At 38.3% G+C, this 15,908-nt stretch overlaps 1 protein-coding gene across 1 annotated transcript in view; it reads left to right on the forward strand.

Moving 5' to 3' along the window:
• The first annotated feature begins 1,549 nt into the window (after positions 1-1,549).
• The window catches only part of LOC146312589 (death-associated protein kinase 2), a 29,599-nt gene continuing 15,240 nt past the window's right edge, over positions 1,550-15,908 (forward strand). The window contains exons 1-3 of the mRNA XM_084738729.1: positions 1,550-1,853; positions 13,734-13,891; positions 15,385-15,606. Of these exons, the coding sequence (XP_084594855.1) occupies positions 13,830-13,891; positions 15,385-15,606 (284 nt within the window). The 5' untranslated portion in view covers positions 1,550-1,853; positions 13,734-13,829. The remainder of the gene's footprint in view (positions 1,854-13,733; positions 13,892-15,384; positions 15,607-15,908) is intronic.

Here is a 15,908-nt window from a genome sequence, read left to right on the forward strand (position 1 = left end):
AAAATACAACAACAAAACACACACACACAATGAAAAAAAAAAAAAGAAGAAAAAAGAAAAGTCCTCAGGAAAAAGAAAGAATTGCAATTTGGTTCTGGTTCTGTAATTTGGATATTGCACTTGGCTATACTGCCATTTCAATGATGCAATTAATTGCGCAGCCCTAAATGTGTGTTTGTTGTGTGTGTGTACAAATTAAACAAAACTAACAGCAGCACTGACTGTATTTTGTACTTTTCCGCTTTTATTGTGAAACAGGAAGTCTTATTTTTCTAGCACTTGTCAGTTTGAGGTGTCCTTGCCAAAACTGAAGTGAAAAAGATAAGGCAGGGTCTAAATTTCTTAGTCGATAGAAGGTACCGTGAACGCCTCTCAGGTCGCTAAACTCGTCTTTATTTTAAAGCTCAAGCGTTTAAGCTGGGCTGAAACCTTAAAAATTTTATGGCAGTTCCCTGCTTTGAAATGTTGAGTTGTCACAATTATTTTTTTACAGAGCAATTTTTTTTCATACATTCCTTAACTGTAAAAATGTGTAGCCTATACACCAAAAAATATTTAGTCAGGTAAAATGAGTGATAGGCTATGACCATGGTGTTGGCTAGTCTCCATAAGCTACCTATGGATGCCAAAAAATACAACAACAAAACACACACACACAATGAAAAAAAAAAAAAGAAGAAAAAAAAAAGTCCACAGGAAAAAGAAAGAATTGCAATTTGGTTCTGGTTCTGTAATTTGGATATTGCACTTGGCTATACTGCCATTTCAATGATGCAATTAATTGCGCAGCCCTAAATGTGTGTTTGTTGTGTGTGTGTACAAATTAAACAAAACTAACAGCAGCACTGACTGTATTTTGTACTTTTCCGCTTTTATTGTGAAACAGGAAGTCTTATTTTTCTAGCACTTGTCAGTTTGAGGTGTCCTTGCCAAAACTGAAGTGAAAAAGATAAGGCAGGGTCTAAATTTCTTAGTCGATAGAAGGTACCGTGAACGCCTCTCAGGTCGCTAAACTCGTCTTTATTTTAAAGCTCTTAAGCGTTTAAGCTGGGCTGAAACCTTAAAAATTTTATGGCAGTTCCCTGCTTTGAAATGTTGAGTTGTCACAATTATTTTTTACAGAGCAATTTTTTTTCATACATTCCTTAACTGTAAAAATGTGTAGCCTATACACCAAAAAATATTTAGTCAGGTAAAATGAGTGATAGGCTATGACCATGGTGTTGGCTAGTCTCCATAAGCTACCTATGGATGCCAAAAAATACAACAACAAAACACACACACACAATGAAAAAAAAAAAAAGAAGAAAAAAGAAAAGTCCTCAGGAAAAAGAAAGAATTGCAATTTGGTTCTGGTTCTGTAATTTGGATATTGCACTTGGCTATACTGCCATTTCAATGATGCAATTAATTGCGCAGCCCTAAATGTGTGTTTGTTGTGTGTGTGTACAAATTAAACAAAACTAACAGCAGCACTGACTGTATTTTGTACTTTTCCGCTTTTATTGTGAAACAGGAAGTCTTATTTTTCTAGCACTTGTCAGTTTGAGGTGTCCTTGCCAAAACTGAAGTGAAAAAGATAAGGTAGGGTCTAAATTTCTTAGTCGATAGAAGGTACCGTGAACGCCTCTCAGGTCGCTAAACTCGTCTTTACGGTAAATCGGACATGACATGACACAGAGTGACAGCGGGTGTTTTCCGCATTCTCCAACCGCCTGAGAGCTCCAGGGCCGAGCTGCTGCTCACACACACACTGTGCTGTTATCAGGAGCGGAGCTGGGACTCAGCACATCCATGGGATAGAGCACGGTTCATGGGAACATCCTGCCCGAAAAAGCCGACAGTCACCGCAGGTGAGTGCATTCTGTTACAGACGCTCTGTTCTTCGCTGGTCAGCGTGGGAACAATATTTCTCGGTTCATTTTCCGTATTTATACCGAATCTATATGACTGAAATATTGTAATGAACCAGCCTTCACTTTCAAATGTGTGTCTGATGGGATTAGAAAGTTTTGTATCACTGCATTCTTCACTAACTGTAGGATTTGAGCGTTTTTCTCTATAAAGCTTGTCACAACAGGTTGAGGTGAAAAACGCTGCAGGCTGCGGGTGTCAAACATGGAACAGGTGGTTCGAGTCTGAAACATTCATTATTGAAAGTCAGAAAATATTTGACAGGTTTTCTTATTTAGAGACCTGCGGAATAATGCGGAACCAGAATATGTTGCTGATATACATCTCAGCCTTCTGACAGTTCATTACTGTTTATCTTCTTACTAAATTCCAGGAGTGGAAGTAACTAATTATAAATACTCAAATTACCATAATTAAGTGTTTTTTGGGGGTACTTGTCCTTTTATGAGAAGATTTTGAAGTCTGTACTCTTACTTGTACTTAAGTATGCATTACACCATGTAATCTACTTATTTACTTTTAAAATCATAATAGTGTACTGAGTACAATTTGAATTAATGTCCAAACCTTTCATCTGTATATTTGTAGCCAATAAGGTGATCTGATCACAAACAAGCCAATGAAAACTATCAGTCATAGACAAAAAAAAAAAAAAAAAATGAAACATTGCAGTTTTGCGATGAGGATTTTAATAATTAATCATCGATAAATGAATCATCATTAAGAATTTAACCAATTAAGAATTTATTAATCAATATTTAATCAATAGTTTAAAAAATGGCAGCCCATTTAACAGTGTTTTGTCTGGCAGAGCCTTTCTTTGAATAAGGAATCTTAAAAACTTTAAAAATGACGAAAGAAAAACAGAAGAAATTAAACTGAGGATAAAATCATTTTAGACAGAAGATTTGGACGAACACAAACTCCTTTGATTGAAAGCTGTGACTGATAATGCATTAAACATCAGCAGTTAAAAAGTAACTAATACTCTGAGTAGTTTTTTAGATGAATATTTCTACTGTATTTTTCTAACACCACTACTTTTACTTGTAATTGAGTAATATTTCAGTAATGTAACAGTACTTGTACTTGAGTAGAGATGTTCAGTACTCTTTCAGCTTGTTTAAAGTGTGGTGACTGTGGTTCAGAAGGCAGAGCAGGTTGACCACTCATGAGAAGGTTGGTGGTTTGATCCTCGAGGATCAAATATCTTGTTTTACTCACGACCCCAGAATATTCAGTTTTTCATCTTGTGCAGTATGAAGGTATTATAGTATACCAGGGTAGTTAGGAATCTTGAAGGTATGATTTTCAATACAGTCATCATGAATTTAAGTAAGTTATCTGAAATGTAGAAGTTGCTGTTTTTGCTGATGCTGATGAAAAAATAAAAATAATTGAAATGAATTTATTACAACAGGGAACTTAGCTGACAGAAGAATTATTTGGAGGAAAGAAATAATAGTCATTTCTGCTCTATAGCCTCTAGATATAGAATCATGAAAATATTGCCACACATAACTTTATTTTTTAGATTACTTCTATAAAAGCAGTTTATTAGCCACATGATACATCTATAAATCATCTCTGTTGAGTCAAATGATGTGCTGGTATCAACAGAAACAAGTGGCAGTGACAAGAGTGTTTATTTCCTATTTATCCAATAATCTATGGGCCATTAGTATTTAAACCCAGCAGGACCTGTCTATGAAGGCATTCTTACAACAGTATTTTTTTTTTTTAAAAAAAGCCTAAAAACAGTATAGTGAAGCAACCCTGGACCTGCAGACTGGACATTTGGAGGTCGGGCATTGTGGACATGGCACTGGACCCTGAGCTGTGTGAGAGTGTTGGTGTGTGTGAGTGAACAGGTTAAGCAGAGAGACGTTGCAGGGCTTTGGATGGAAACTGCTGTTTCACTCCTGATGAGCGTGACCGCCTCAGGCTGCCATCAGTATGTGCATATCTGTGTGAGCGGGTGCTGACATGTGTTGTTAAGTGCTTTGAGCGGTCAGTAGTCTAGAGGAGAGCTGTATAAAGGCAGCACATTGACCATTTTGAATTAGAATCTTTAAGATTTCACTCTATAGTTGCCATGGAGACAGCTAGTGCAGCTTAATACCACTGCAAATATCCTTGAACAGCTGCTTTGTCAGAAGTACAATAGAAAAGCAGAAGAATCGATGTTCACCAAGAAACCAAGAAAACCACAGCTATTCTAATAAAGAGGTCAGTCAGAGTAATTTCACCTGTGATCTGATGTCATGTTGCACATGATAGCACAAAGACTTTTCCACACAACAGCAGGGCGAGATAAGTTTGGTTATGTTACTGAAGTGCAGCCCTGTTTCCAGCTATTCTTCATCTAACAGCTCACTGTGGCTGCTCCTCACTCTGTTTCTTCTTTGCAAAAATCGAAAATGATCTGGTCACAAAAAAATGGCCCATATTTTATTTGTGTTAAGTACAGTAGTACAGTACGACCAATGCTTATTTTGCTCTTCATTGTGTATGAAAGTGAAAAGGGCTGAGCAAAGTGGAATATAGATCACCTGATCCAAGTACTGGAGGTGCTGCTTCAAACACATTGTGCAGTGGAATAAGATGAGAGTAACTCTGCAAAGTAAATTTTGTGGTGATGACTGTGATAAGCTCAACCCAGCAGTGGGGATCACATGACTGCAGAAATGTGGTTGTCATTCATAGTCCTAGCCACTGGTTGACTCAGAGGGCGAGTTTACAAATAATGCTGCAAAAGTGTCCTGTGGATGTTCCTGTGGGAGATAAAATATGTTAACGTGTCCTATATGCTTCTTCACCATGAATGCATCACAACTGTCTTTGTGCTTGCTCGAGTTTTGTTCATAGTTTGGTTTGTCTGTCAGCAATATTACAGAAAAAGTAGTGGTCCAGTTTTCATGGGACTTGGTGGGAGAGTGTAGCCTAGATCAAGGAAAAACTCCTGAAAATTTTGGAGCAGATCAGGTTTGTAAGAAATAAGCAATGTCTAAATCATTCATATTGTTTTTTCCATGTCCATAGAAACAACATATGCCAGTTGAAATACATCCAGACAGGTATAGAGGTTCCACTGGCAGATTTGCAGATTCTAGCAGAGTGGACAGTTGGCCCTGGTGGAGGTCTGCTCTCTCTGAGTGCCCTTCTATTGTTTTTTTGTCCCTGCCCCTCAGACACCACTGGCTGACTTCATAAACAGCAGAATACGTGTGTGGTTAACCTCATGTTTGTCTGACGGTCAGAACAGCTTTGAAAACCATCCTCCCACCAAAATGTGGCTCAGGGGCCTGGATGCGGCTGCACTGAAAGGTTTTATGTGGCCTGCAAGACCATCATGGAAATACTAAAAATAAAAGTCTAGCAAAGACACTCAATAGCATTTTGCTTGCCATTAAAACCATTATCAGACCTTTATTTTGAAAGGGCTCAGTGCTGTATTCATTGGTAATGATAATGAACAGTATTTTTTATATTAAACTGTAACTTTATTCACTCAGTGTTGTACATCCATGTTGTTTATGTTGTTCTTCTTCTTTTGCTGCTACTATCATTACAACCTGTATACAGTCTGCATGGTTCACTGTAAAACATCAAGTTCAGACATTGACAACAAAATATTATTCCACAGTTCATCACATGGTAATTCAGAAAGGCTGACCAACAGTAGAAGTGTCCTATATAGAACACTTCTGACCATTTCATTATTAGAGATTATTAGGAGGTTATATCATTTGTGTCTGGTCCACAGCAGCCTGATCAGTTTCTCATGTGGCCCCACATGAAAAATAATTGTCCACCCCGGTTCCAAACCTCTCCAACATCAGACGAGGTCTGTGTTTGACCTTCTTTAACTGTCGAAAATCAACAGTCTGACTTTCACACACTCTCACTGTGCTTGGTCAGCTGTGATGAGGTGAAAATGGAGTCAGGGGTTTGAACTTCTCTCTTTTTCAGCGACACAACTGTCACTTTTCACGTCAACAGCTGAGCAGAGCACCATGAACGCCCTCCATTAGAGACTGTCTGAAAACATGAGTTGTTGTGGAAATGACGTGGTGAGACGCCTTCTCTAACAGATGGATTCACGTCAGTTTCATGAGTCAGCTTTATAGTTTTGGACCAGGGCCTTCAGTATTTGAATCAAGTAGCTCAGAAAGAAAGTGTGTGAAATTTACAGGCTACAGCTGTTAGTTCAGTGTGTCACACACACATAATAATAAAGGGTTCCTGTGAAAATTACTCATAAAAGAAGAAGTCATTGTTTACATTCAGCAGTGGTGGACAAAGTACAAAGTTGAAGTACTAGAGTTCTTGCTTTTAAAAATACTTAAGTATTCAAAAGTACATGTTTTTAAAAATACTTAAGGATTCAAAAGTACAAATTACAAAGTACATTTTCTAATATCAATACACACTGTATTGTTTTCACGATACATTTACAGAAGCTTGTAACTCTCTGAAATCATCTAATGATGCACTGATGCTTGTAGAACCACTCTGCTACACAAAGTCTATAGAAACACCTATAAAAACTTCAACATAGAAATACAGTCAAAACCAAAAAGGACAGTTATTGTCATTTTCTGATGTAACTGTATTAAAATCACTGCATAAAATTAGATTGAAGCTGACTGTAAGGAGTTCTCCAAGTCTGTTAAATAACTGAGATTTCTTTCTGGCTACAGGGGCAGTAGATACATTAACCCTGATAAAAACAATCCAACTTTAAAAGCTACCTGGAATAATGAATAATTATAATAACATCTTGAGATTTAATTTTGTCTTTCTCCTGCCATCACCATTACCGTTTTTTGTTTGAATGACAGAGGGAGAACTTGCTTGTTCTTGTTACAGAGCTCCTGGATGATGTATTTAAACTTTTACATCAGTTCCATTTGAGAGGAGCTACTGTGATTGGTTTTCTTTTGTGAGGAACACAGCATGTGACCAACTGTATTTTAAAAAAGAAAAAACACCAACAGCTGACTTCAAAGCTCAGTCGAAAAGTAACAACAACCTTCCTACACACTTCCTCCACACAAATGTAGTGGAGTCAAAAGTACAATATTTGTCTTTGAAATGTAGTGGAGTGAAAGTAATAAGTTTCCAAAAAAACTCAAGTAAAGTACAGATACTCAAAAAATGTACTTAAGTACAGTACTCAAGTAAATGTACTTCACTACTGTCCACCACTGACATTCAGTGTTACTCAACAAAACACATTGCTTATACTGTATTCATACTGAATGCATCTACTTTAATATGAAACATTAAAGCTGATCTTTTAGATGTATTTTAAGTCCTGGACTGTTTACATCCATGTGTACTTGTCTATAGTCTTCTTCTTCTTCAGCCTTTGTTGGTGCAGTGAAGCTGGTAGCACACCATGTTTCAGTGTGTTACATGATGAATCAGTGGGATTCTGACGTAGAGATAGCTCCGATCTGATTCTGATATATTCATTTGGATATCTGCAGATTGTGATACTATACTGATTTTTATTATGTCTGAGGTTACATGAGAAAAACAATGTGTGTCAGTTGATGTTGACAGACTGTTCAGTGTTCATGTTGTTAATTCAGTGTTCCCCTTGTGTATTGTAAGCCTGTTGACCCTCTGGGTTGACCCCCCCACTGGGCCTAAGCATCCCACGATTCAGAGAATGTAGTTGTAAGATTTTTTCAAACAACAGTTACAGGCGTCTTGGTTGTAAACAGATATACGTGTGGTTGTAAAGCTCACCAGTGACATCTGTTAGTTAAAACATTCATGCACTACAAAGTGGCAAAGGCCCTCCTCTCCCAGTGTGCCCCATGGGACTTTATCTAAGAAAATATATGGTAGTCAACGGTGAGAGACAAAAAAATGTTTTGATCCTCTTTGAATTGTACCATAAATTAGTCATATTTTCACTTCTTTAACATTACTTCTCCAGAAATGAAAACAAAACCTGTGTTTTTAAATGAGTTGAATGCTGCTTAGTCAAAGCTGGCAACCTTTTTAATCTTTTTGTTGGTTAGATAGTAATGGTGAAGTTTTCAATTTAAAAGATAATTTTACACGCCAAGAAAGTTGCAGTTCAGTTTCTTTTGTTGTTGAAAACAAGACACACTGTCAGAAAAGTCTTTGAACATATATATATATATATATGTATATAGCTGTTTATTTTTTGTGAAATAAATGACATTTATATCAACACTTGATGTCAAAATATTTTCAAATTTCCAGTCATCTTTTAGCACTGATTTAATTTAGGTTCATATGAAATCTGTGTTATGGCTTTTTTAAATGATCAGTTTTGTGATTCACAGAAACTATAGACCCTACCCAGTCTGTGTCATTGGATAAAACAAGTTTCCTCTTAACACTATTTTGCAGCAGCACCAACGCTGCTCCAGAGCACAGGTGGGCAATTATTTTTCATGTGGGGCCACATGAGAAACTGATCAGGCTGCTGTGGACCAGACACAAATGATATAACCTCCTAATAATCTCTAATAATGAAATGGTCAGAAGTGTTCTATATAGGACACTTCTACTGTTGGTCAGCCTTTCTGAATTACCATGTGATGAACTGTGGACTAATATTTTGTTGTCAATGTCTGAACTTGATGTTTTACAGTGAACCATGCAGACTGTATACAGGTTGTAATGATAGTAGCAGCAAAAGAAGAAGAACAACATAAACAACATGGATGTACAACACTGAGTGAATAAAGTTACAGTTTAATATAAAAAAATACAGTTCATTATCATTACCAATGAACACAGCACTGAGCCCTTTCAAAATAAAGGTCTGACAACAGTTTAATGGTAAGCAAAATGCTATTGAGTGTCTTTGCTAGATGTTTTAATTTTTGGTATTTCAATGATGACCCTGTGGGCCACATTTTGCCCAAGCCTGCTCCAGATCCTTGGACTTCTACTAGCATCAGCCCACGCCACTGTGGGCTGTGTAGGATTCTGTCATCTGACATGTGCTGCAGATAATGATGAGAGACAGCCCTCATTTCCCATGATGCTTTGCTGAGACTTACTGAGAAGTTTGATGTTTTATGTTCCAAAATGCAAATGTTATATTTTGTTAGTGTTTGTAACGAGGTGGGTGGTGTTTCCTATTAAACTCTACTATGGAGTCGATGAAGACAGATATTTATCTTTCAATTCATGCTGTGTAGCACAAAGTTTATAAATAGAAAACATGTGAGTCTGTGGAATTTAGATCGTAATGGTGACAGTCTGAAATCTGATGAGTCAAATATGTCAATATGGACCTTCAGTACCAATGCTGGATTGGATTGGTCCCATCTTTAGCCTGAGTCAGTGTCAGCAGATACTCTTTATTAAAGGACGCAGATCAGGATCACTGCCAATTAAACTTGATTCAATATCCTTCCTGTGGTTCACATATAAATTTAAGACTTTTCATTTTTTGTATATATGTGGACTAAACTGGACAGCCTTTAAAAAATGAAATCAAATGTTGCATCTGAGCACACAGAGACTGTTGAAATAGATCCAGAGCAAGCAGTTATCACTCTGACATCTTGTGTTATCACAGTGGTCCAGACATAGACTGAAGTGACTGTGTGACCTAATGTTGCCTGGTGTAAATGACATCTTTCAAGTCAGCTTGGCAGGTCTGGGCTTTAGGAAACTTGGGTTACATCAGACGAGCAGTATGGAGGTGTTTTATGGTATTACATGACTTCATGGTGGCTTATCTAACTGATTTCAAAGGTTACTTTGAGTAATGTGGGAAAAAGAAAAGAGTGAAATGATGTAACAAGGGACGCTCCCAGTGACAGTCTGGTTGAGTGTGCCAAGTCATGTGACCAAGAGAAAGCTCCTGTTTTGGGACTGGTTGGACTCGTATGTGGTTTGTATGTTTAGATAGAGGTGGAGACTGGAATTTAAAAATGGGGAAAAAAAAAGAGGAAGCAAAGAAAAATACAGAGATATAGAAAGCAGAGAAATGAGGAACAGGAAGAAAGAATTGAGGAAGGGAAAACTGGAAAAGGTGAGAAAAGTAAGTGGGAGAAGGGTGGAACATGGGGTCATCATTCGGTTCAGGTGGGGGCTGATCAGTTTGGCTGCACAGAGACATTGTAAGGATGGGGAACACTGAATGTGCCAAATGTAGAGGCAGTGTATTGAAGCTGACCTGTTAAAGATCATTACTGCTCTGTATCTGTAGGAGTGTGAAAAATAAAGGACTCTGCTAGATTTACAGGGCCTCATACAAGAACCAGTCATATGAACTGATTAGTTCCTCAGTGGAACCCCGTCTTCTCATATTTTGAATTTTGTCTCAGGTACAAACACAGTTTATGAATGGTCAGTGCAGTTAGTCTGCTGTTATACAAACTGTAGTTTTTCAGTAATTTATTTCAGATTGTTACTTCATTACTTTAAAACAATTCAGAGTTTGAGTTCAGCTCCCCTGAAAAGACCATGAGCTCCACTGAAAACCTCAGGGGGAGTGCTAAAACATTGGTTCCCAACCTGGGGTCCGGGCCCACCTTAGCGGGGGACCAGAAATCGCAGGGGGTCCCCAAGATTTTGTCTGCTCTGAGGTCCTCAAAATCAGATTTGCACGTCAAATAAAATCACAATTTCACGGTTCGTCTTTTCCAAAGTCAAATTCAAAGACTTTTCAAGTATTTTCAAGGTTAATTTTAAATCTTTTCCAGCACCTTCTAGCTGGTAAATGACATATTTATATACGAAATGATTAATTCACCTCTTTGTCATATTAAGTCAGATGTTATTGTGCTGTCATCAACCAAAATTATGATTTATGTTTGAGTTCTACAGATGAATGACAATTTAAAGGAAAACACAACAACAAAATCTGTCACCCATGGTATTAGGGTTGTGAATTTTGTGCATTTTCCTCAATTGATAGTTAATAATTCAAACAATTGATTAATTACTAATAATTAGTAAGATACAAAACACACATTTTTCCTCTTTTTCTCTTTGTTCTCTTTTTTCTTATTTTAAGTTTAATTTTAAATTTTCTTATCCAATGAATGACTCAGCCAGACAAAACACTGTCATATTAGGCACAATTAAATTATTGATTAATTATCAGTTAATACAGCTCTGTTGGCCTGTGTCCCTCTGCTCATTTCCTGAATTTTTCTTATTTTTTGCTCTTGATTAATAAATGTATTCCTAAATTTTGAAACTGTAGTCTTATATTCTTGTTATTCATCCTCCCTGAAATGTTTTGACAGTATTAACTGTGACAGTAACAGTAAAATGTCTTTCACAGTAACCCTGAAATTGGGCGTGCTTATGAATGAACAGGAGAAGACGGGCGTTCAGTTTTAGTTTTCATGAATCAGAGGAATTCATTTGTCTTGAAGGAGAGGAAACGCCACCTTTTGGGAAGTTTTGTGATGTTTTCTGTATTGATCCATGATGAGGATTTGAACAGACGGAGCACGTCAGTAAAATTCAAAATTAGTCACTTTGGCAGCCAGTATATAGCCATTAATATGTGGTCCAAGAAATTGAAAGCATCATCATACAATTTGAGCAGCCTTTCAGTCAAAACATTTTGTGTTCATGTTCCTTCATTTCTATACAGACCTATGAAAAGTGGTGCTGCCACTTTTGACAGTTTTTTTTTTTTTTTTTTATTTAGGACAGGGTCTACTAGTGGTTCCCAAACTTTTTCTGGCATGCCCCTCTTTCAGGAGCCAAAAAAAGTTTGTACCCCCCCACCCCACAGTTATTATCATTTATTAACAATAATTCAGGATGGAACTGATAAAAAAGGAATGTTGAATTTATAGTAGTATAGTAGTAATAGAGCATCAGACTTTTAATCTGAGGGTCCAGGGTTCAAGTCCCTGTTCAGGTGTGTAATGTGTGGGGCAGCAGTAGGTCAGTCTGTAAGAATTTGCCTTGGGAACCAGAGGGTTGCTGATTCAGCCAGACCAGTGAGTACCGAGTATGGACTGTAGCTGGAGAGGTCACAACAAAGCCAAGGACTGTATGCAGCCACTTCACTCTGGCATCTCTCCATTAATGCATATCCATAGGTGTGTGTGTGTGTGTGTGTGTGTGTGTGTGTCTGTGTGTGTGTGTGTGTGTGTGTGTGTGTGTGTGTGTATGTATTTCAGGCCTGTGGTTGTAAAGTAATAACAGTGTGAAAATACGTACTTTGACATCATTAACAACAAACCTCCTCCACTCACTTGTCTGTGTTGTGGAGATCTTATAAATGGCACACACAGTTTCTCTGACACACACCCACACACTTTTTTCTGGCTACACTAGTGGCCCACCATATCCAGTTATGTCACAGTGTTCCACAAGAGTGGGACCAACATGGATGTTTTAGGTCATTCCTTAGTCCCTCCAGGATTTTGTGGACCTCTTTTAAGATTGTTTGGGCCTAAAATGTCTGTAGGTATTGTATGTAGGTAGTTTTTGCAATGAAATTGCAGGACCAAGAGAAAATTGCAAAGAAAGTTGCAAAAAATGTTTTTTGTATGATTCATTAAAAATCAAAGGCAAGATGTCCCAAAGAGAATAAAAATACACTCTGTTCTGAGTGTTGTAACTAACCTTACAAAAAGGCTCAGAATTACAAAAAGCAGAAATCTGTTTTACTTTTAAATGATTGTGTGCAGCAGGGGGTATTCCACAAAGAAGCAGAATCTTTCTGTAGCTTGAACTTGAAAATAAAACAGCACAGAGTGTTCATAAATGTCAATAACAATGACAAATTGTTCCATTCAGTATCCATGAAAAAAAAGAATACAAATCCAGGGAAGTAGTGAACAGTAAAACAAAAGTCACTTCATTGAGATGTACATGTATGACGTTTGTGCGAGGGTCTGCTCTGATTGCTGGAAACGTGCAGGAAGCTACACTGATTGGTCAAATTTGTGGAAAAGTTGCAGAGTTTGAACAAAATTGCAAGGTTGCACAGAATTCAGGCAACATCGTAACTTCCTGGAGAGAATGATTTCTATTCAAATTAACTACACCAAGTCATTTTGAGACTCTGTTTCTAAAAGTGTAAAAGTCTACCATGCTGTTACCATGGTTTCGTGGGCAGCCCTACTCCAGATATGGGAATGAGAGCAACAGGCTTGTTCTGTGTTCTGATCACTTCATGCAGTTGTTTTCAAGAGATGAACAGGACCTGAACATCCACAGCTTTACACTGCGTAGGTCTGATGGACCAATCATTTATTGGCCCTCCCCACGTCCTTTCATAATGTATCATGAGGGGAAGTCAGGTATATAGAAGGAAGTTGGTTGCATAAAGCTGATGTCATACTTCAGTCTGAGGTGGGGAGTGTTGTGATAAAAGAATTAACTTGTGTAACGAGAGGAATGGACACAACATGTAAGGACAAAACTCTTTTTGCTTATTTCTAGAAGGTGATCACTGAAGTAGAAAATATGTAACAATTCAAAGAGATTATCAATGTATTGAAGAGTGGGTTGGACAGATAAAGATGACAAGTTATTACAGTCAGTATAAAAATCCTCAGGTGGACAGCCCAGCAGTAGAATCTGAAATGAGGAAATGCTACACCCACGTGTGATCTTGGCTTCTGTAGAAACTGGTGATGTCATCTAGAGACCTTTCTATTCCACATAAAGGCTGGCCTTAAACTGGTTCATCTTGGTTTAGAGAAGGTACAAATTCATTCCCTGTTCTGAAATGGAACTGCTCACAATGTGTACATCAAAAGATATACATAGATGTATGGAGAGAACACCATATTCTGTGTGATATGTCACTTCTGTCATCTGTTGTTCATTCCCAGGTCCAGCTTTAGTGTGTGTTGAGTTTGGAGGATCATGTTAAATTGCCTGGAATGGACTGACAAAGGACCAGAGGGATCGAAGTGAAGCAAATCAACATGGCAGTCTTCAAGCCTGAAAATGTGGCTGACTTCTATGAGATCGGGGAAGTTCTAGGAAGGTAAAGATGAGTTTTTAACCTCTACCAGTATCAAACAGTGTAGTGTCTGTACTCTCCTCTGTACTGTACATTTTCAGTTTTAATTTGAGGATGTTCACTTATCTCAGCAGGTCTCTGGGATTTATGGTAAAATAACAGATAACTAAACTGTGCATGGTTAAGAAATGAATGAGTAAAATGATTGCAAAAAGTCATCAATTTAATAACTAAATGAAGCCAGCAACAAACAGTTTTTTACAGTCATCCTGTTCCACCTTTTCCACCAACATAGAAATGCTGAGTTATGTTTACAGTTAATTGGTTTGGACCCTGAAAAGTTGGTTCCCAGCTAGAGGTAGCAGGTTTTCCTTGACCTGGATTAAGAATTGGAGTGGGTGTGTCATATTCTACAAACCACCCACTTTGTGATTGGTTGTTTTAGAAACCCACAATGTTGTGATTGGCTGTTGTAATCCCCCCTGTGTTGTGATTGGTTGTTATAAAAATCACCTGTTTTGTGATTGGCTGTTGTAATTCTCCCCTGTTTTGTGATGTTGTAAAACCCTCATGTGCTGTGATTGGTTGTTGTACAAAACACCTATGCTGTGACTGGCTGTTGTAAAAAACACCTGTGCTGTGATTGGATACTATAAAATCCCCCTGCATTGTGATTGGCTGTTGTAAATCTCTCCTGTTTTCCTGATTGGCAGTTATAAAAAACCACCCGTGCTATGATTGGCTGGTGTAAAAAAACACCTGCACAGTGATTGGCTGGTGTAAAAATCCCCTGCGCTGTGATTGGCTGTTAGAAAAACTGCCTTTGTTGTGATTGGCTGTTGTAAAAAAACCTGTGCTGTGATTGGCTGTTGGAAAAACTGCCTTTGCTGTGATTGGCTGTCGTAACCCCCCTCCCCCCCTTTTGCTGTGATTGGCTGTTTTGTGAACACCTTTATTGTGACTAGCCGACGACATCATGCACTTAATCACGTTTGCTCTAGAGGCTGACAAAGGAGTGTAATTTCACTACTCCCATAAAAATACTCCTGTCCCATCCCACTCCCATGACAGAGTAAAAAAACGTCCTTTCCTGCTCCCATCCACATACGTCATCATGCATGTTTTTATATATCAAAAACTGACCTATTGTTGTTATCGTCGCTGCTCCTGTCCTCTCCTGGTGACTTTTTTCCTGTCCCATCCCAATCCAGTAATGAATAGTGAAACTCACTCCTATCCCACGGGATTCTTGTGTCCCACGGAATTCCTGACAAAAAGTCAGCCTCTCGTTTGCCCTCCTGTATTTTTGACTTGATCACCCGTCTTCCTATTAAAAGAACAGTAAAATATCATATCTCTGACTGTGTCATAACTGTGAGATTTTCCATTAGTGCCAGAGCAGCTTTTGCCTCAACTAAAACAATCAACCAAACTTCCAAACTGTCCAAACAACACATTCTTTTTGCATTCAGAACTTGGTGTTCACTGTGAATTCTGCTCTCGTCCCGTCCATCCAGTGGGCACTTTGGTCAGGTTCGACAGGTGTGTGAGAGGGCCACCGGGACCTTCTGGGCAGCCAAGTTCCTGAAGATCCGGAAGAGCGCATGCAGCCGTCTGGGCCTGGAGAGGAGCAGCGTGGAGCAGGAGGTGGAGATCCTGGGGGCTGTTCAACATCCAAATATCGTGGCTCTCAAAGATGTTTTCGAGAGCCGAGCCGAGGTGGTGCTCATTCTGGAGCTGTGAGTTGACAAGAGTTTGTATGTGTGTGTTTAAATTCTTCCTGGGATTGTAGTTTGTTGTCATGTTTTCGAGAACTAATCCAGTGTGTATCTGCATCTGTCAGTTGGTCAGTGGTAGCATCTGAAGATGTGAGAATCAGACGTTTCTCACAGCAGACATTTTAAATTTTTGGCAGGAAATGCACACGAGCGTTCCTCATAACAAATACTTGATTCTGATTGGTCAACTACAACTTATCCCTTTCATGAATGATGTCTGTGCTCTGTTTAGTTATGTCAGTAAATCCTGTGACTGGCACATA

The sequence above is a fragment of the Lutjanus erythropterus genome, chromosome 16 (assembly GCF_056507025.1).
Source record: "Lutjanus erythropterus isolate fLutEry1 chromosome 16, fLutEry1.hap2, whole genome shotgun sequence".
NCBI classification, from domain to species: domain Eukaryota; kingdom Metazoa; phylum Chordata; class Actinopteri; order Lutjaniformes; family Lutjanidae; genus Lutjanus; species Lutjanus erythropterus.